The sequence below is a fragment of the Pelobates fuscus genome, chromosome 1 (genome assembly GCF_036172605.1).
Source record: "Pelobates fuscus isolate aPelFus1 chromosome 1, aPelFus1.pri, whole genome shotgun sequence".
In the NCBI taxonomy this organism is placed as follows: domain Eukaryota; kingdom Metazoa; phylum Chordata; class Amphibia; order Anura; family Pelobatidae; genus Pelobates; species Pelobates fuscus.
The window spans coordinates 208,929,745-208,951,725 of record NC_086317.1 but is presented as its reverse complement, the minus strand read 5'-3'; the positions used below and the strand labels follow the sequence as shown (position 1 = coordinate 208,951,725).

The 21,981-nt window shown below is 36.5% G+C and overlaps 1 protein-coding gene across 1 annotated transcript in view; it reads left to right on the top strand.

Moving 5' to 3' along the window:
* LOC134591396 (replication protein A 32 kDa subunit-A-like) overlaps positions 1-6,695 on the top strand; it is a 51,783-nt gene extending 45,088 nt beyond the window's left edge. The window contains exon 9 of the mRNA XM_063444460.1: positions 6,093-6,695. Coding sequence (XP_063300530.1) covers positions 6,093-6,177 — 85 coding nt within the window. The 3' untranslated portion in view covers positions 6,178-6,695. The remainder of the gene's footprint in view (positions 1-6,092) is intronic.
* Positions 6,696-21,981: the final 15,286 nt, after the last annotated feature.

Here is a 21,981-nt window from a genome sequence, read left to right as displayed (position 1 = left end):
GTAGTACAGAGATTGGTGAAGATCAGGTCAAGAGTGTTTCCTGCTGTGAGTTGCTGAAGTAGACCACTGTGTGAGGCCGAAGGGAGGAGGTTGCAGACGGGAGGCATCAGGGCAGTTGAGGTTTTTGATTGGGATGTTAAAGTTCCCAAGTATGAGGGAAGGAGTGCTAGAGGAGAGAAAGTGGAGTAGCCAGGAAGAAAAGTGTTCAATGAATAGCCTAGGATGACTGGGAGGGCGGTAGATGATGGCAATTCTTAAAGGAGTGGACTTAAATATGTGGACAGTGTGAACTTCAAAGGAAGTAAAGGATAGGGCAGGGAGGATGGCTGGAAAGGTACATTGAAGTGAGAGAAGGATGCCTACACCGCTGCCTTTACAGTGGAGTGTGGGAGACTTGTAGTCCACCGAAACATTAAGAACCTGGAGTAGCGGTATCAGAGGGGAAAGCCAGGTCTCAGTGAATGCTAGTAGTGTGAGGGAATTGGAGATGAAGAGGTCGTGTATGGCTGTTTTTAATATTGCTACAGATGGAACGGGTGTTCCAGAGTACACACTGAATGTTGGTAGAGGAGGATAAACTGCAGGGTATTTGGATGACGTTTGCATGATTTCTAGTTTTGTGTGAGCAGACGAGGTAAAGGGCCCTGGGTTGGGAGAGACGTCACCAGGTGCTAGAAGTAGGAGGAGAGATAGTGACGTGGTGTGAATGGGCTTTATTTGGTGGGGTCTAGTATGCGATTGGGTGGGAGCAGGAGAGAAAGAATGGATAAAGTGGGATTAATGTGGATGTGATTTTGTTGAGAAGTGAGTGTAAGATATTTTGATGAGGGAGAGGAGAGAAAATGAAAAGAGCATTGCTCAGATGAGTAAGTAGGAAACGAGAAAAAGGAATGAATACACACGGTCACAACTAAACGTGTGAAATCTATCCTAGATGATACCGATCACAGAACTACTAGACAGGGGATAACCCAAAATAAAGACAATGTAAAGAGAGGAGACCCTTGAAACAAACAAGGGGATCCTAAATGGTAGTTCTGACTATACAGAAAGAAAGAATGATTGGAAAGTCTAGGGAGCATGAAAAGAGACCGGAAATAAGTAGCTCAATTGTGCTAGGTAGTAGAGGTAGAGAATCCCAACAAGCGTACTAAAATAGATAGTGGGTATATTTGGTAGAGAGCCCCCTTACTATCTTTATAGATCTGCCTGCCAATGTAGAGTCAGCCAGGGTGGATAAATCTAGCCCCAAAATACGGAGTGCCCCACTGAACTAACTACACTTGAAACGCCATTCCCTACGTCCGGTCAAAAAAGATGCCTATTAAACACTAACTTCTGAAAACAAAATACTAAGTGCTATCAAGCGGAAACATAAGTTAAAGTGAAAAGTGCTTGAAGCGCGTTTCGGCGTGTATATACGCCGTCGTCAGGAGCTATTACATGTATGAGCCTCAAGAGCCGGTAAATATACACCCCTAATGAGGGGAATACTCACAGCTGATCATCACAGACAAGCCTGTATTCAGCCTATCCAGAGAGAGGATGGCGAATGTGAATCGTCACGCCTCCTCCTAACGTCATGTCGTGCAACCTGTTTTCATTGGGCTAGCACAACATCAATCTATGCTAAGGAGTGATTGATCACACCCCCATATAGTATCCTATCATATATACTGTGTGTGTGTAATTTTCTATGTGCATATTTATGTAATTTTTTTTTTGTGTGTGTGTGTGCATTTTTCACACATATGGCACTTTCACAGATATTGTTGTGATACGTTTTACTGTTTTGAAACACTAATATGTGTGTTCAGCGAGTCTCCCGAGTATAACAGTACCTCCAATTTACTAGTTTTATAGTGTTTTTGAAAGTTATAGGGTCAATATAAGGCTTGATTTTCAGGTTGGTTTTTTTTTACATTGTAATTTTCCAGATTGGTTATGTTGCCTTTGAGAGCGTGTGGTAGCCCAGGAATGAGAATTACCTCCATGATGGCATACCGTTTGCAAAAAAAATACAACCCAGGTTATTGCAAATGGGGTATGTTCAGTCTTTTTTAGTAGCCACTTAGTCACAAACACTGGCCAAAGTTAGTGTTCCTAATTTTCTGCATTTTTAACACACAAATATAAATGTGGCTACTAAAAAAGACTGGACATACCCCATATTGAATACCCTGGATTGTCTACTTTTAAAAAAAAAAAATGTATATGTGATTCAGAGAATTCTGACAGATAAGTGTTACAATGTCACTATTAATACATTTTAATAATATATATTTTGAAACCGCAATGTCCTTCTTGTACTTATAGCCCTATAACGTGCAAAAAAAAAAGCTAAGAACATGTTAACATTGGGTATTTCTAAACTCAGGACAAAATTTAGAAACTATTTAGTTTGTTTTTGGCGGTTATAGATGCGCAACAGAGTTTGTGGGTCAAAGTTTATTTTGGGTGATTTATATAGTATCTGTTGTAAAAATGAGCAGAAAAGGAATGGCAAAATAAGTTATGAGAAGGAATAAAACAAGTTATATTTTAAGGCACTTACAAAATAACTAACTATAACTGTAAAAATAATCTCTAAAATGCAAACAAACTGAGATTTCCTAAGCTTAACTTATAAAGTTAAATACTGTAAACACCCTTATGAAATGCAATACTACTCTCAAATTTCAATGGGATAAACAATTACTTTAACAAGTTGCAAAAAAAACTTTTAAAAATGCTTATCAAATAACCCAGCTTATACAGCAATACATTAATCAACACAATGACCAATATTCCATATGTGCAACAATAACTTTTAAAAAAGTGCAAATATATAAATGTGCAAATTGCCAAGCAACGTGCAACAACCACACATAATATCCCTGTATAAAATCTCCTTTTATCAGCACATATACCTCAAAAATAGAACTACAATTGTGCAGACAGTAGACATTATAATATAGGGAAAATAAATATTAATGTTTTCTGGTATGCCCACTCACATTCATTAGAGCCCTAAGTTGGCTCAAAATTTAAAGCTATTAATGCATTGTACTTACCATATTGATAAAAAGTGTGTAGTTTGAAAGCTTACACCCCCCTAATGTACTACTTGTCCATGGCATAGTTGTAATGACGATGTCCCGAAGACCATATACATATTTAGCATTCATGGACAGATGCTTGGTACCGATTCTGTAGCATCCTATATATGCTACAAATGCGGTTTTGGCTGAATAAGCCCACATTCTCTCACACACACAATACAAAATCTTGTAGTAGACCTTTAACCTCTTTAGGACAGCGGGCATTCTATGCAGTCCTTTTTGGGGTAGCTCTAAACGCCAGAGGGTGGCATAGAACGTCCCAGCTGATCCCACGCCGGTGGTCGTGATCCTTGGGTCTGCTTGGGAGCTCAGGCAGCCCCCTCTGCCTGATCCATAAAATATGATCGTGGGGTCCTCTCGATTACATGGCTGGAATAGCTGGCTTATGCAGTGCCTGCAGGGGGACTGCCCGAACTCCCAGGCTGTCCACCCTCGTGTCTGCAAAAAAGGTTTAAGTTAAAATAAAATTTTAAAACCGTTCATAAATTAAAGAAAAAGTACTTGGATCATATGTATGTATTATCCAAGTACTTTTATATGTACGTGCAATATATATATATATTCTAATTATATATTAAAAATAAATCAATTGAGAAACAAAAAAAATTGTATTCCTGTTTAAATTCGTTTGATCTGTATTCTGATATTAATACATATATAAAAGTCAAATGTGTATATAGATCTCTAAACACAAATATTAGTGTTTCAAAACCGTAAAACTTATCACAACAATAACGAAACAAAAGTGTTGCATTTTTCACACATAAACGGGGCACTTTCACTGACAATGTAATTGTTGTGATACGTTTTACGGTTTTGAAACACTGTTTGTGTTCAGCGAAGTCTCCGGAGTATAACAGTACCCACCATGTACAGCAAGCATGTCAAACTCAAAGGCTAACACGGGCCAAATAAACCAGGTTTAAGTTTGTGGGCCACAAAAATGCAAAAGGTTTTCATAGAAAATTTTGAAAAGTACAGTATAAAAATGTTGCCTGACATTTGACGTCCTTACACTCGTAGGGCTTCACAGTAAACAAAAGAGCACATTTTTTCTAAGGACACATGTATTTGCATGTAACCAATGTTTCAGTCCAACTGCCATGACCTATTCAGAGCAGTTTGGTAATGGAACTAAAATGGTGAATATATGCAGTTTCACAGCTCTAATAAAACAATAACACGAGTGTGTTCTTCACTTTGGCGGAGATCATTAAACTTGATGATCTTGGCCAAATCCAATGCTTTCCCATAGGAAAGCATTGGGAAGCTATTGTGAATGTGTGGCAAACAGTTGCGCGGCCAATCAGCATCTCCAAGGAGAGCGTTCAGCGCCTCCATGCAGACCCAAACTAATACACTGCCCCCTTCCCCCATTCTAATTCACTGCCCCCAAATCCAATCAAATATACTGCCCCTTAATCTAATACACTTCTGTCTCTCCCAATTACCATTCTAATACACTGCCCTCCTCCTAATTTAACACATTGCCCCCCTCCACCACTCTAATACACAGGCCCACTCCTTCCCCCAAATTAATACAGCAACCCCTCCCTCTAATACCTCCCTCTCCCAAATTAATATAGTGCCTACTCCCTCAGTTTAATTCACTGGCCCCATTCCCCAAATGCCTCTTCCCCTACCTTAAGATAAGCCGTCCTCAAGTTCCAGCTCTGCTCTTCCTCTGGTACTGCGAGTAAGAGGAGAGGCAGACACAGCCACTCTGCCCTCTTGCAGACGTGGGAGGGAAGACCAGAATCAGACAGGAAATATCGTCCCGAGGGCAGGTGGGCCGCAAATATATTCATTGTGGGACGCAAGTTTGACAAGCTTGATGTGCAGGTTTTTTGCTGTTTCGAAAAGTTAGTCAAATATAAGGCTTGCATTTCCTTTTTCCCCACATTGAAATTTGCCAGATTAGTTATGTTGCCTTTGAGAATGATTGGTAGCACAGAATGAGAATTACCCTGCATACCATTTGCAAAGGTAGACAGCTCCAAGGTATTGCAAATGGGGTATGTCCAGTCATTTTTTTTTTTTTGCGACCACTTGGTCACAAACACAAGCCAAAATTAGTGTTCATATTTGTTTGTGTGTGAAAAATGCAGAAAACAAATTTGAACGCTAACTTTGGCTCGTGTTTTTTGACCAAGTGGCTACAAAAAATCTACCCCATTTGTAATACCTTGGTTTGTCTACTTTTGCAAATGGTATGCTATCATGGGGGTAACTTTCATTCCTGGGCTACTGTACGGTCTCAAAGGCAACCTGACCAGTCTGGCAAATTTCAATGTGTATAAACTGAAAAATGTAATGTGCTATATTTGACCCTGTAACTTACCAAAACACCATAAAACCTGTACAACGGGGGTACTTTTGTACTCTGGAGACATCGCTGAATACAAATGTGTACTTTATTGCAGTAACGGCTAACAGTATTATGACATTCACAGTTAAAATGCCATGCAAAAATAAAATTCTTAATTTCTCACATTTTGTTTCATATTTTCTCATATTAAATTATGTTTAATATATAAATATTTGATGTGAAATTAAAGTCCTGTTTCTCCTGAACAAAATGATGTGTGGGTGAATTATGGTTGAACAACATGTACAAGTTTAGATGAAAACAAAACCTGGAATTTGCGCTACAACTGCCTACGTCCTTATGGGGTTAAAGAAGAGTGGTAACTGTGTATATGTGCAAGCAGGGTACCAACTTTATATTAATGCCCATGGTTTGGATTTGCTTGTCTAATATCTCATAAAGACTGTCAGGTGTCTGTCTATACTTCCGGCCATATAGTTCTTATCTTTGAATGTATATATTTTTTAGGATTTAATCTACGCAAGGCCTATTTTATATGTACCTGCTAGATTTGTGAATGGTAGTTGAACAAAATTGTAAAGATTTAATTTTAAAATATGGCCAATAATTAAGATCCTATTACATGAAATAACATTCTACTTATTCTTGCTATTTGCCCTCAGACAAGCATTAGAGTTCCTTAGCAACGAGGGACATATTTATTCCACAGTGGATGATGACCATTTCAAGTCAACAGATGGAGATTAAGAAAAGCAAATTATGCATTGCATCTGTGGTTGAGTGGTGCAACAGAAGAAACTGTGTCCTGACTTCTATAGCGTGGATATGTGGCTTATGTGTCATCATTTTCAGGATTCTTGCACCTCACTCCCTGCCTCTTTCCCCCACGCCCGCTTTTTTTTTTTGGCAATAAAATGGATTTCCTGTAGCAAGATGAGATATATATGGGTTAGTCATAGGCTCATAATCCTCATTTAGGAGAGGCCTACACCATACACTGAGAACTATTTACATGTTTTTTTTTTTTTTCTCATCCTCTGAAAACTTTACTTTCAGTATAAAACAATTAGGCAGGCTATAGTATTGGAAAATTGAAGATGGTTTTACATCTTAACAAGTAGATTACACGAATCCCTATAGATATTTTCTGGTAATGTTGAGAGGATTCAGCATACACTTCTCAAGTGACACTTAAACCTTTGAGATTTTAAAGTGTCTTCCACACAACCATTTTTTTTTTCTTTCTTTGCAATTTTGTTCCCTACAAAAAAAATATTTTTAACATCTAAATATTTTGAAGATATGTAAATAAAATTTACAAAAAAATTACCATTGCTAATTACTTTGTTTTTTACAGAGATTTTTATTTGTTCTGATGGCAAAACTCACATAGTTTAAATATTGTTTGGCAGAAACTTACAAAGTTACAATTACAGCTCATTCTAGTGGTGATTGTGCTATAAATGTGTTAGGTGTTCCTGTCTCATGGCTTTTGTATGTTTGACAAACTGTTGTAGAGCTGTGACTATAAATGCAATTAAAGTAATTAGTGTAGGTAGCGTTCAGCTGCAGGGGTTTCATGATAACTGCAGATAACTTTTTTTTTTTAGGTGCTAAATGGAAATTGCTGTTACCTATTTAGGATAGCAAGTACACCGTAAAAGTCAAATAGCACACCCATGTTATTATACAAAAAATATTTAATAAAAAAATAGCAATGTAATAAAGTGCATATCATAAGTGCAATAACACCATTTTAACAGATGACCTATTCACATATACAATATAGAAGTGTTTGCAAACGGAGTATAAACTATATACAAAACTACAACAAAAATAAAAGAATAAAGAAAAAAAAAGAAATATTTATATATATATATTAGTTTTCTTTATTCTTTTATTTTTGTTGTGCATAGAAGGTACATGCATGACGATATTGCCACAACAGCAGATACCAGCAATTCGCGATAAAACAATATATGGCATGAGTTAGTACTGCACAATTTTTTTTATATAATAAACATGCTTATAAGAAAAAAACCATAGCCTCTTAAAGGGATTCTATACTGTGTAAGGAATACAAATAAGTGTTCAGTTATGGTTCGTGCGTTTGTGCGTTCTTATGGCTTGACTGGTGTGCAGATCTTTATGGGACATTGTATTGAATATATTCAATTTTTTTTTTTAAATGCCAGGATTTAGCTTGATTCATATATAAGCAATTTAATCTATAGAGAATTTTTTAATGTAAAATCTAAACAATACAATATTCAAATATATGAGGACATATGTATATAACATCATGTAACTTATACCCCATGTTTCAGTTGCTAATATATTGAGTTTCGTTTTGCACACTTGCACAAACAAAACTTAGCTTGTCTGATTTTATCATAGTCCTGATATATATAGTTCTCCCTTTTTGAAAAATTAAATATATGGGAATAAAATATCTTGCAAATTAAATTGGGCCTCCTTAGCTACACTTCCCTTTTCACATGTGTTCCTGGACTGGCCTCTCTTGGTACATAGTGCGAGCTGAGCTGCTGGGAGACACCTTGTGAATATTAAAATTACATGTATGCCTGTCTTTATTTTGTTGTGCTGCTCTCCTGTGGGTCAGCACCACGGAAAGCAGACAATTTGTTTCAACTCAGCAAAAGTTTGTCTGTAAGTGCCTGCCAATTCCTTTATCTATCATGAGATTGCATCTTTTCCTTGGTGCATTTAATCCCTTAAGGACCAAACTTCTGGAATAAAAGGGAATCATGACATGTCACACATGTCGTGTCCTTAAGGGGTTAAATGAACACTCCAAGCATCATGCCCACTACAGCAAAGTCCTCCCTGCCTGGTGGGCTCAAGGTAAGAAGTCAAAACTGTTCTAAAACCTTTTCACTACTTACAATAGGTGCTCCTGACAATAACCACTACGCTGCATTATGGTTGTTTTCTGCCTTTGTTACTTGGTTTCCTTTTTAAAGACAACCTTGTGGAATCCAATCACTGCAAGTATCTGCTCTCTGTATTGCACACTGTCTATTATGCAGTACTACTAGGTAGATGCCCTGTGGGAGGGTTCTAGAAGTAGAGAATATATCCAGCACAGCAGATGTCTAGTTTAGGGCTTTGGAGAGTAATGCAGTGATAATATCTTAATATAGATTTTCGCAGCCCCACTCTAGAACTGCATGGTTCTAGAGGCTAAACTTTAAACTACCAAACCTTTTCAGATTCTGTGAGTTAAACTGGTTTCCAATGTGTATATAAAACCTGACACATTTCTAGTACTACTGCATATGTGCTATTTTTTTGGGGGGGGGAACACAAACAGTAGCAATGTTTATACAGAAACTAAACAATAAAACCCTCCACAGTGCAAATAGAAAAATTACTGTTATGCATTACCTGCATATCTCAAGTTGGACTTTGAGAAGTTCTCCTTAGGCCTAAAATAAATAAAAAATCGAGTAATCGTGTTTCCAAAACTCCCATAATTCCCAGCTTGACTTGGAAATGAGCAGCCCGGCATTGTGTTTCTGCAGGCGCCCTTGGCAATTGAGGCTGCTTTAAACTTTTGTTTGTTCCCCTATTTCTCCTTTCAAATAATCTGATACTCTAAATATTCTATTTCTTAATATTTTTTTTTCCTCTACAAAGTATTGTATAGGTATTTGGTTTTTCACAATGTGAACAATCACTTGGGATCATTTTATACTTCATTATGTGATTGTAATAATTTATTGCTGTCACTATTGAACTGTTTGGCACCTTGACAATCTTGATTGGGTTTGAACAAAACGCCCCTTACCTGGTAATCATGCTAAATTGATATGTTAAATTAAAAGGACATATAATTTTTTTTAACTTTTTCGTAATTGGCTGGATGAAAGTTTCTGTCAACGTTGCTACTATTTATGGTGGCCAAAAAAGATTCTCTTTGAAACTGGTAAATCTTTTCAGGTGTGTGTGTGTATTTAAAACACAAACATCCAGAACTTTTTGAGGTTTAAATTTTCATCTCTAGTAATATGCATTTCTAAAGTAGAGGACTGTACAAATGGCTGCTTTTCTTTATAGTAAATGTTAAACAGAATACCACCATATTTTTCTTGCCAGAGATGTCTCCAATAACTGTCATAGCTGCAGAGTGTTTCACCATGTTGCAAATGGATTAATACACAACAGTTGTGGCAGGACAAAACTGGAAACAAAAGTAATGTTTAAATACACTGACTGGTTAAGTGAATAACACTGATTATGTTGTTACAATGGCATCTGTCATGGGGTGGGATATATTGGGATGCAAGTGAACAGTTCATTCTTGAATACCATATGTTGGAAACTGGAAAATGTGCAAGAAGATCTCCGTGACTTTGACAAGGGCCAAATAGTGAAGGTTAGATGACTGGGTCAGAACATCTCCAAAATGGCAAGTCTTGTAGGGTGTTCCTGATGTGCTGTGGTTAGTACCTACCAAAAGTAGTGCAAGGAAGTATAGCGTCTTATGGCGGCGCTACATAGATGACGTATTACTTGTATGGGAGGGCTCATCTGATAGTTTGAGCCTTTTTTTTTTTTTATTCATTAATTCCAATGAGTATAATCTTAAATTTAATCACCAAAATACAAAAAAGGTTTCAGGCCCAATTGGTGTTGCCACCCCTTGGGTCCTCTACCTTTAAGAGTGCAGCGCTGTGTTTGGTTACAGTAAATTACCTGTGGTTCAAAGACAGGTACCCTTTGCGTTCTCCAATATAGTGAATATACAAAAGAAAAAAATATATACAAATGATTGTGCAGTATATTAAACACTGTGGTTGGGAATTGAGTGAGTTCACAATTATGTCTACACTCACATTTTTTTAGAGCCTTTTCAAGTGAATTAGGCTCTAAACTTGTGCACGTCTGTGTCTTTAAAGGTAGATCACACGACCCCTCTCTCCAAGTTGGATGGTGTATTCTCCTCTCCACTCGGTATATGAAAGACACAGAATTAACGAGCTAAGTGTAGCATCCTTTGTAGTTTTTGTGAGTTTTCAAAAAATGAGATTAAAATGCTCACCTTGTTTAGAGCCTTTTGGTAACTGGCTCTAAGTATGCAGACCTAGTGTCAATTTGTGGGGTGACACTGCCCCTTCCCTGGAATCACTGGTACTGGATACAGTTGGTAGTAAAAAATAGGTGAATTTATTACAATGTATAAATAATCAATATAAAATACTTTCTAGAAAATAAAAAACAGATAAGAACAAATATATTAAGAGTGTTAGTGGTTTCCAATAAAAATATTCAGTCCACTTAAAAGCTAAAACGCGTTTCGCCGGTAAAACGGCTTCCTCAGTCAGCTTGTAAAAGACTTCCTGATTCTCTGTCCTTTTAAATCTGTGAAATCCCGCCTAAAATGCGTCCTTCCAATCGGAATGGTCCTTCCGATCACCTGACGTGGCTAAGCAGCCGTCGCGTCACTTCCGGTTTTTCGGCACTACAGGATCCAGAGTGCTTTGCGTCCAGCGCGTCACTTCCGGTTTTCGTCCGGTCGCTTATGGGGATTGTAGTCCGAAAATGGCGATTAGCCAAGTCCATATTTGGAGCCTATTTGGCTCAATTGCAATAATAAAACGAAAATAAAAGAAAGAAGTGTACAGTTAAATGTTCTTATGTATACTCTTTATATATAGCACGGAAAAAACGCTTATCTAGCCTTTTTTTGCATTTCCATTGAAGGTATTCCGTTTTCTATATATAATCTTATCTTTAAAATACAAAAAACCTTTTTTTGTGAACCTTTTTAATTAAAAGACATACAGGTTATTTAAATTTGATAGGAAAAAAGTGACTTGTGCTTAGGATGTGCTTTTTATACATAGATCCTATTTTCTGCAAAAAAAACATTTTACCAAATACACATTTAATTATTTATTTCCCAGTTAGTGTGGATTTTTCTTAGGTGAGTGTATCTGTTGCCTCCCTTATTTAAAGGTGGTATCACATCTATACAAAAAAACATGCAAAGGAAATAAAATACATAAAATACTTTTAAAACCAGTGGAAGGCGAACGTTGGTGATTAAAAAGTATACATGGTTTTTTCATAAAAAATGGCATAGCTCAAAATCTGCGTTAAGACCTGCAGGGGCTAAAGTGTTGAGGTTAAAAATCCATTTTGTTTCTATTTTGCCTAATTTCTTAATCTCATCTTCCCCTCGCCAATTGAGTGTGATTTTTTGGATTGCCATGAATTCCAGACATTGGGGGTCTCTATTGTGTACTGAATTAAAATGCTCTGAAACACTGTGTTTATCATAACCTTTCTTTATGTTCCTAATGTGTTCATTAACACGAGTTTGTAAAGGGCGTTTTGTCCTGCCCACATACAACAAATTACATGAGCATTTTAAAACGTATATTACTCTTTTTGAAAAGCATGTGATCATCTGGCGTATCTTATACTTATTTTCTCCTTTTGAGTCATGGAATTCTGTAATATGTCTCTTTACACTTTTCGTGCTTCTACATGCTAAACACTGTCCACAGCCAAAAAAACCCTCTTTCTGGAAGAAGGGAGTAGATGTATTTTCTCTAATATGATTGTGTGTTAATTTTCGTTTTAAATTGGGAGCTCCTCTGTATACTAATTGTGGTCTCTCTGGTAGGATAGAGTGTAGCATGGGATAGTTCCTTAACATAGGCCAGTGTTTATTGATTATTTGTCTGATCTTCTGACTCTCTTGATTGTAATTACAAATGAGCGGCAGACTCTTATTATCATTTTTATTTTTAGGTTTGTATTTTAACAGGGAAGATCTTTCCATGGCTCTTACTTCTTTTATCGTGTTGGAAAGAGAAATTTCCTCATACCCTTTTTCTATAAAATCCTGTTTAATCTTAATGGCCTGGATTTCAAAAGTGCTTTGATCTGTGCAGTTCCTTCTAACTCTCATCAATTGTGCTTTGGGTATATTTTTAAGCCAGGGGGAGAAGTGACAGCTGTTCAAATAAATATAATTGTTAACGTCCACTGATTTAAAAAAGGTTTTGTTTTTTATCTCATTGTCCTCTATAAAAATGGTCAGGTCTAAAAAATTAACGCTTTCTTTGCTGAATTCTGTTGTTAGCGTCACTCCCCAATCATTTGTGTTTAAAAAGGTTAAAAACGTATTTAAAAGATCCACTGAACCGTTCCAGACTAAAAAAATGTCGTCTATGTACCGCTTATAGGAGACAAGGTTCGCTCCCCACTCTAGGCTGTTGTCTATAAACTTGGTCTCCCAGTAAGCCATAAAAAGGTTAGCATAGCTAGGAGCAAACCTTGTCCCCATAGCGGTACCGACTTTCTGTAAAAAGAATTCATTGTTAAACCAGAAATAGTTATTATGAAGAATGAGGTCTATTCCTTCTAAAATAAAGTTGATTTGTTCTTTTGGATAGTTGTTGTCTTTTTTGAGAAAGAATTCTACTGCCTCCAGACCTCTTGTATGGGAAATTATGGTGTAGAGTGAACTCACGTCTGCTGTAACTAAAATATAGTGAGGTTCCCATTTAATGTGCTGCAATGTTTGTATAATGTTTAGTGTGTCTTTGAGGTAGTTGGGAGTTTGTTGAACCAAAGGTTGTAGACACTTGTCCAGGTATTCCGATAGTCTACTGGATACGGAATCTATCCCAGAGACTATCGGTCTACCTGGAGGGTTGGTTAAATGCTTGTGGACCTTGGGTAGATGGTAGAAGACTGGAATTTTTGGTTTATTGATATTGATATACCTATATTCTTTTTCATTCAATATTTCTATTTCTTTTCCTTTGTTTAGTAAATCGTCAAATTTATTCTTAATACTGTTGGTGGGATCTCCATTAAGTTTTTCATATGTCTCTGTATCTCCTACTAATCTGAGTCCCTCTTTGAGGTAGTCCTCTGTCTTCATAATCACAATCCCCCCCCCCTTTGTCTGCTGGTTTTATTACTCTCTTTTTATCTTTTTACAGTGCTTTTAGGGCTAGCCATTCTTCTTTGCTCAAGTTCATGTGTTTCTTACTTTTGGGTTTTATTTTATTTATGTCTTGCATGACTGATTTTTCGAAAGTGGTCATTTCTTTGGATATGAAATTGTTCGGAAAAAAGGTGGATTTAGCTTTGAGGTCAGTGTGTATATATTTAGGGTTGCTATTTGAAATAATTGGTTGATCTATTCTCATAAAACATTTTTTCAGGCATAGTTGTCTTTTATACCTATTGAGATCTATAAATATGTCAAATTTATTCAGTGGTTGTGTGGGTACAAACTTTAGCCCTTTATTGAGAATTCTTTCTTGTGCCGGTGGTATAGGATCTCCTGTTAAGTTAAAAATGATGGATTTGGTTTGAGTGGTTGTTCTTCCTATCTTCCTAAGTGTCTTCCCTCCCCGGGTTCCTCTCCCCTTAAATTTCTTTGTCTTTTGGGTGGGGTGTGTAAAGGTGAAGAGATATCGTGAGGGGATTGTGTTCCTTTGTACTTGCCTTTCTGGCGTCCCTCTTGAAAAAAATCATCCTTCTCATGTCTGTCTGTTAGGATATCGAACCTATTTGAAGTGGCAGCGTAACTATTATGGGTTTCTTTTCTATTCCTAGTGAGGATAGGTGACCTTTCCCTGACTCTTCTTATTGTGCCGCTTTTCTCCTTATCCTGGGTTTGTGTAGTCCTTGTGGGTTGTGTGTGTTGTATAGGGAACCGTGTGTGGGGTGATCTTATCCTGGAATGATGGTTATCATGCGTTGGTGTTACTTGCCTTTGCCGTGAATTAATTCTATTTCTACTGTATTGGTTCCCTTGTCTAGTGACATCTGAGTAGCTCCTGATTGGGTGATGTGGTGAATGGCCTCTATTGTATTGGTGCCTTGAGTTTGCATGAAAAGGTGTGTCTGCATGTCTCTTTTTTGTGGCATAAGTAGTGACTTGGTTATTGTCATAGTCGTATTTATCTCTTTTATACTTTTTCTTTTTGATATTAATGGTTTCTGTCTCAGTTTTTTATATTTGCTTCTGAATGTTTTTAGTGATTGTTTCGTATTCCTCAGGAGTAGTGTGGTTTAAAAGTAGATTTTGTGTCTCATTTATATCCTTGTCTAATTTTAATAGGGTGGTTTTTCTTCTTTTTATTATCATTCTCATGGTGGTAAAAGAAAAATTATCTAGCATTTCTTGCCATTCCTCTATAAACTCCTCCTCACCTTTGTCAAAGGTGGGGTATTTATTATATCTCAATCCCCTCGGGGTGATTTTTTCTTTTAGATACTTTTCTAGAGTGGCTACCTCCCAAACAATACGAACTTCTTGGTTCATAGCTTTTGTCAGTTTGTATTGGCATTCCCTAATATCGTGAGTGTTGGTTTGATTTTGGGTGCTGTGAGTTAAAGTGGGGGTGTCAAACATTGTATCTATATTTGTGCAATAATTTTTCCTTTTATCAAAAAGGGAAAAAGGAAAAATTATTGCACAAATATAGATACAATGTTTGACACCCCCACTTTAACTCACAGCACCCAAAATCAAACCAACACTCACGATATTAGGGAATGCCAATACAAACTGACAAAAGCTATGAACCAAGAAGTTCGTATTGTTTGGGAGGTAGCCACTCTAGAAAAGTATCTAAAAGAAAAAATCACCCCGAGGGGATTGAGATATAATAAATACCCCACCTTTGACAAAGGTGAGGAGGAGTTTATAGAGGAATGGCAAGAAATGCTAGATAATTTTTCTTTTACCACCATGAGAATGATAATAAAAAGAAGAAAAACCACCCTATTAAAATTAGACAAGGATATAAATGAGACACAAAATCTACTTTTAAACCACACTACTCCTGAGGAATACGAAACAATCACTAAAAACATTCAGAAGCAAATATAAAAAACTGAGACAGAAACCATTAATATCAAAAAGAAAAAGTATAAAAGAGATAAATACGACTATGACAATAACCAAGTCACTACTTATGCCACAAAAAAGAGACATGCAGACACACCTTTTCATGCAAACTCAAGGCACCAATACAATAGAGGCCATTCACCACATCACCCAATCAGGAGCTACTCAGATGTCACTAGACAAGGGAACCAATACAGTAGAAATAGAATTAATTCACGGCAAAGGCAAGTAACACCAACGCATGATAACCATCATTCCAGGATAAGATCACCCCACACACGGTTCCCTATACAACACACACAACCCACAAGGACTACACAAACCCAGGATAAGGAGAAAAGCGGCACAATAAGAAGAGTCAGGGAAAGGTCACCTATCCTCACTAGGAATAGAAAAGAAACCCATAATAGTTACGCTGCCACTTCAAATAGGTTCGATATCCTAACAGACAGACATGAGAAGGATGATTTTTTTCAAGAGGGACGCCAGAAAGGCAAGTACAAAGGAACACAATCCCCTCACGATATCTCTTCACCTTTACACACCCCACCCAAAAGACAAAGAAATTTAAGGGGAGAGGAACCCGGGGAGGGAAGACACTTAGGAAGATAGGAAGAACAACCACTCAAACCAAATCCATCATTTTTAACTTAACAGGAGATCCTATACCACCGGCACAAGAAAGAATTCTCAATAAAGGGCTAAAGTTTGTACCCACACAACCACTGAATAAATTTGACATATTTATAGATCTCAATAGGTATAAAAGACAACTATGCCTGAAAAAATGTTTTATGAGAATAGATCAACCAATTATTTCAAATAGCAACCCTAAATATATACACACTGACCTCAAAGCTAAATCCACCTTTTTTCCGAACAATTTCATATCCAAAGAAATGACCACTTTCGAAAAATCAGTCATGCAAGACATAAATAAAATAAAACCCAAAAGTAAGAAACACATGAACTTGAGCAAAGAAGAATGGCTAGCCCTAAAAGCACTGTAAAAAGATAAAAAGAGAGTAATAAAACCAGCAGACAAAGGGGGGGGGGATTGTGATTATGAAGACAGAGGACTACCTCAAAGAGGGACTCAGATTAGTAGGAGATACAGAGACATATGAAAAACTTAATGGAGATCCCACCAACAGTATTAAGAATAAATTTGACGATTTACTAAACAAAGGAAAAGAAATAGAAATATTGAATGAAAAAGAATATAGGTATATCAATATCAATAAACCAAAAATTCCAGTCTTCTACCATCTACCCAAGGTCCACAAGCATTTAACCAACCCTCCAGGTAGACCGATAGTCTCTGGGATAGATTCCGTATCCAGTAGACTATCGGAATACCTGGACAAGTGTCTACAACCTTTGGTTCAACAAACTCCCAACTACCTCAAAGACACACTAAACATTATACAAACATTGCAGCACATTAAATGGGAACCTCACTATATTTTAGTTACAGCAGACGTGAGTTCACTCTACACCATAATTTCCCATACAAGAGGTCTGGAGGCAGTAGAATTCTTTCTCAAAAAAGACAACAACTATCCAAAAGAACAAATCAACTTTATTTTAGAAGGAATAGACCTCATTCTTCATAATAACTATTTCTGGTTTAACAATGAATTCTTTTTACAGAAAGTCGGTACCGCTATGGGGACAAGGTTTGCTCCTAGCTATGCTAACCTTTTTATGGCTTACTGGGAGACCAAGTTTATAGACAACAGCCTAGAGTGGGGAGCGAACCTTGTCTCCTATAAGCGGTACATAGACGACATTTTTTTAGTCTGGAACGGTTCAGTGGATCTTTTAAATACGTTTTTAACCTTTTTAAACACAAATGATTGGGGAGTGACGCTAACAACAGAATTCAGCAAAGAAAGCGTTAATTTTTTAGACCTGACCATTTTTATAGAGGACAATGAGATAAAAACCAAAACCTTTTTTAAATCAGTGGACGTTAACAATTATATTTATTTGAACAGGTGTCACTTCTCCCCCTGGCTTAAAAATATACCCAAAGCACAATTGATGAGAGTTAGAAGGAACTGCACAGATCAAAGCACTTTTGAAATCCAGGCCATTAAGATTAAACAGGATTTTATAGAAAAAGGGTATGAGGAAATTTCTCTTTCCAACACGATAAAAGAAGTAAGAGCCATGGAAAGATCTTCCCTGTTAAAATACAAACCTAAAAATAAAAATGATAATAAGAGTCTGCCGCTCATTTGTAATTACAATCAAGAGAGTCAGAAGATCAGACAATCAATAAACACTGGCCTATGTTAAGGAACGATCCCATGCTACACTCTATCCTACCAGAGAGACCACAATTAGTATACAGAGGAGCTCCCAATTTAAAACGAAAATTAACACACAATCATATTAGAGAAAATACATCTACTCCCTTCTTCCAGAAAGAGGGTTTTTTTGGCTGTGGACAGTGTTTAGCATGTAGAAGCACGAAAAGTGTAAAGAGACATATTACAGAATTCCATGACTCAAAAGGAGAAAATAAGTATAAGATACGCCAGATGATCACATGCTTTTCAAAAAGAGTAATATACGTTTTAAAATGCTCATGTAATTTGTTGTATGTGGGCAGGACAAAACGCCCTTTACAAACTCGTGTTAATGAACACATTAGGAACATAAAGAAAGGTTATGATAAACACAGTGTTTCAGAGCATTTTAATTCAGTACACAATAGAGACCCCCAATGTCTGGAATTCATGGCAATCCAAAAAATCACACTCAATTGGCGAGGGGAAGATGAGATTAAGAAATTAGGCAAAATAGAAACAAAATGGATTTTTAACCTCAACACTTTAGCCCCTGCAGGTCTTAACGCAGATTTTGAGCTATGCCATTTTTTATGAAAAAACCATGTATACTTTTTAATCACCAACGTTCGCCTTCCACTGGTTTTAAAAGTATTTTATGTATTTTATTTCCTTTGCATGTTTTTTTGTATAGATGTGATACCACCTTTAAATAAGGGAGGCAACAGATACACTCACCTAAGAAAAATCCCCACTAACTGGGAAATAAATAATTAAATGTGTATTTGGTAAAATGTTTTTTTTGCAGAAAATAGGATCTATGTATAAAAAGCACATCCTAAGCACAAGTCACTTTTTTCCTATCAAATTTAAATAACCTGTATGTCTTTTAATTAAAAAGGTTCACAAAAAAAGGTTTTTTGTATTTTAAAGATAAGATTATATATAGAAAACGGAATACCTTCAATGGAAATGCAAAAAAAGGCTAGACAAGCGTTTTTTCCGTGCTATATATAAAGAGTATACATAAGAACATTTAACTGTACACTTCTTTCTTTTATTTTCGTTTTATTATTGCAATTGAGCCAAATAGGCTCCAAATATGGACTTGGCTAATCGCCATTTTCGGACTACAATCCCCATAAGCGACCGGACGAAAACCGGAAGTGACGCGCTGGACGCAAAGCACTCTGGATCCTGTAGTGCCGAAAAACCGGAAGTGACGCGACGGCTGCTTAGCCACGTCAGGTGATCGGAAGGACCATTCCGATTGGAAGGACGCATTTTAGGCGGGATTTCACAGATTTAAAAGGACAGAGAATCAGGAAGTCTTTTACAAGCTGACTGAGGAAGCCGTTTTACCGGCGAAACGCGTTTTAGCTTTTAAGTGGACTGAATATTTTTATTGGAAACCACTAACACTCTTAATATATTTGTTCTTATCTGTTTTTTATTTTCTAGAAAGTATTTTATATTGATTATTTATACATTGTAATAAATTCACCTATTTTTTACTACCAACTGTATCCAGTACCAGTGATTCCAGGGAAGGGGCAGTGTCACCCCACAAATTGACACTAGGTCTGCATACTTAGAGCCAGTTACCAAAAGGCTCTAAACAAGGTGAGCATTTTAATCTCATTTTTTGAAAACTCACAAAAACTACAAAGGATGCTACACTTAGCTCGTTAATTCTGTGTCTTTCATATACCGAGTGGAGAGGAGAATACACCATCCAACTTGGAGAGAGGGGTCGTGTGATCTACCTTTAAAGACACAGACGTGCACAAGTTTAGAGCCTAATTCACTTGAAAAGGCTCTAAAAAAATGTGAGTGTAGACATAATTGTGAACTCACTCAATTTCCAACCACAGTGTTTAATATACTGCACAATCATTTGTATATATTTTTTTCTTTTGTATATTCACTATATTGGAGAACGCAAAGGGTACCTGTCTTTGAACCACAGGTAATTTACTGTAACCAAACACAGCGCTGCACTCTTAAAGGTAGAGGACCCAAGGGGTGGCAACACCAATTGGGCCTGAAACCTTTTTTGTATTTTGGTGATTATCTTTGTATGGTGGGCTTTTGAGGAGTACCCACAGAGTGTTTTTCAGCAGCTAAAACCCACTGTTTATACCTACTACTTAGCGCCACATATTCCACACCTATTGTGTAAAAATCCATAATCTTAAATTTACTTATAACATTAGCTCAGTATCTCTAGATTTTCTAGATCTCACCATCTATGTGGATCAAAATCAACTTAAAACCAAAACATTTTTCAAACCAACCGAATGTAATACAGCCATGGATTTGTCCAGCGCCCACCACTCTCCTTGGCTCTCTAATGTGCCAAGAAGTCAATTGATTCGTCTTAGAAGAAACTGTTCAGATGACAACAAATTCTTCCAACAAGCTCAGACAATCAAAACACGCTATTCAGAAAAAGGTTATGACCAAGACCAAATTAATGTAGATATACAAACCATATTTAATACAGATAGATCTCATTTTCTAAATAATCACCCTAATAGACAACGAGCTAAAAATAAAAATAATTTTGACACTCCTAAAAATAAATTTCAATTGGTGTTCATCACCCAATAGAATTCACAAGTTAAACAAATTAAAAAAATTCTAAATAAATATTGGTACATCCTACAAAGAGACAATGTACTTAGAGATGTTATCCCTAACAAACCTACAATTATTTACAAACGAGCAGCTAACCTCAAAAATAAATTGGCTCCTAGTCTTCTTCCGATACCTTCTACATCCACATCTACTTCTGATGTAGAATTATTTAAAAAAATCTTTATTGAACTTGTATTGAATTATTGCACTAACTCAATTTTAACCTGATACTGTGACAAATCCTCCATTTTGTCCTCATAACCTGACTTCTCCATATGAAAACTACATTACATGACAGAATTTCTCAGCACATCTAACACAATAGACAAAGACTGTATTCTCCATAAGGATATGACTAACCCAGGAACTGTTGAATTTCCCCTAACTCGCAACATAGTATAATTTAGAGGCCATGAGAACACAGTAGTAATGAAATGTTCTATTCATAAGAGACCTTGCACCTAACCACGAGACCTGACATCACCGACCGTGTAAAATGACGCTCAAGACCCCCTTGTCCCCACCTGTGTCCAAAACAATACCACCTCTTGGTGGGTGGACACGAAGCTAACCACTTAGTTTTTGAGCCAATTAATTATATTGATAGGTGGATACTAATCCAGACACTTAACAATTAATCCAATTAATGATGTTTATTCACTGATATCTTGATAATCAATGATGACGAAAATGCCTCTTAAAAGGGCCTGCGAGCCCGCTTTTCTGGACTTGCCAATAAATTTCCTCGAAGTTATTTTAACCTGAACTCCGTGTGTCAGACTGAATTACTTCAGCGTATATACGCAATTCAATTCTCTTTAATTTGGACAGGAACAGATAGACATTTAAACATTTTTGTTTACTGAAAAAGTACCATAACACTTCTTTCCTTAAACCCTTACAAGGGTTTTATTGTTGTGGACACTGTTCCACGTGTAAATATCAAAAAAGGAATATTACTAGTTTTGTTGGTACTCGTACATCAAAAACATATCAGATCAAACTACTTTTGTAATCTATCTACTTCAATGTGGCTGTGGGGCCCAATATGTGGGCCGCACTACTCGGAAACTTCACATCAGACTTTTGGAACACTTTAATAATATCAAGAAAGGTAAATTAGACCATAGTGTTCCAAAACATTGTAATACATGTCCCCTTTTTTGTTGGGAAATTTTTTTAGCCTTTGGCATAGCACATATTACATTGGGCGTTAGAGGAGGGGATAAACTCCAAGAATTAATTCGCCAAGAAGCATTCTGGATATATACTCTCAACACTTTACATCATGGCCTTAATGCAGAAATAGACCTACAAGGTCTGATTTGAATTTATATCTTGGAACATTGGATTTGTTGTTTGGATTTCATGTGTATCTACCTTTTACCTTTTTTTTTTTCTCTCATCTTTTATATACATACTCATTTAGATTTACTTTTAGACAGTTGATTTTTGACATCCATACTAATTTTCTCCTTTTTTCTTCCATTTTGTATAATAGTCAAGTATACATTGTAATTCCGTTTATTTTTTTGTATATTATACATATGGATATTATCTAAATATACTTATTGATTGGTTTATTAACATTAATTATTTGCATATTGAATACTAATTGATGGATTGATGGTTAACTGATTGACCAGTTCATCAGTTTATTCACTGTTTTCATGTATTCTATACTCTGTATTATACATTAATATATGT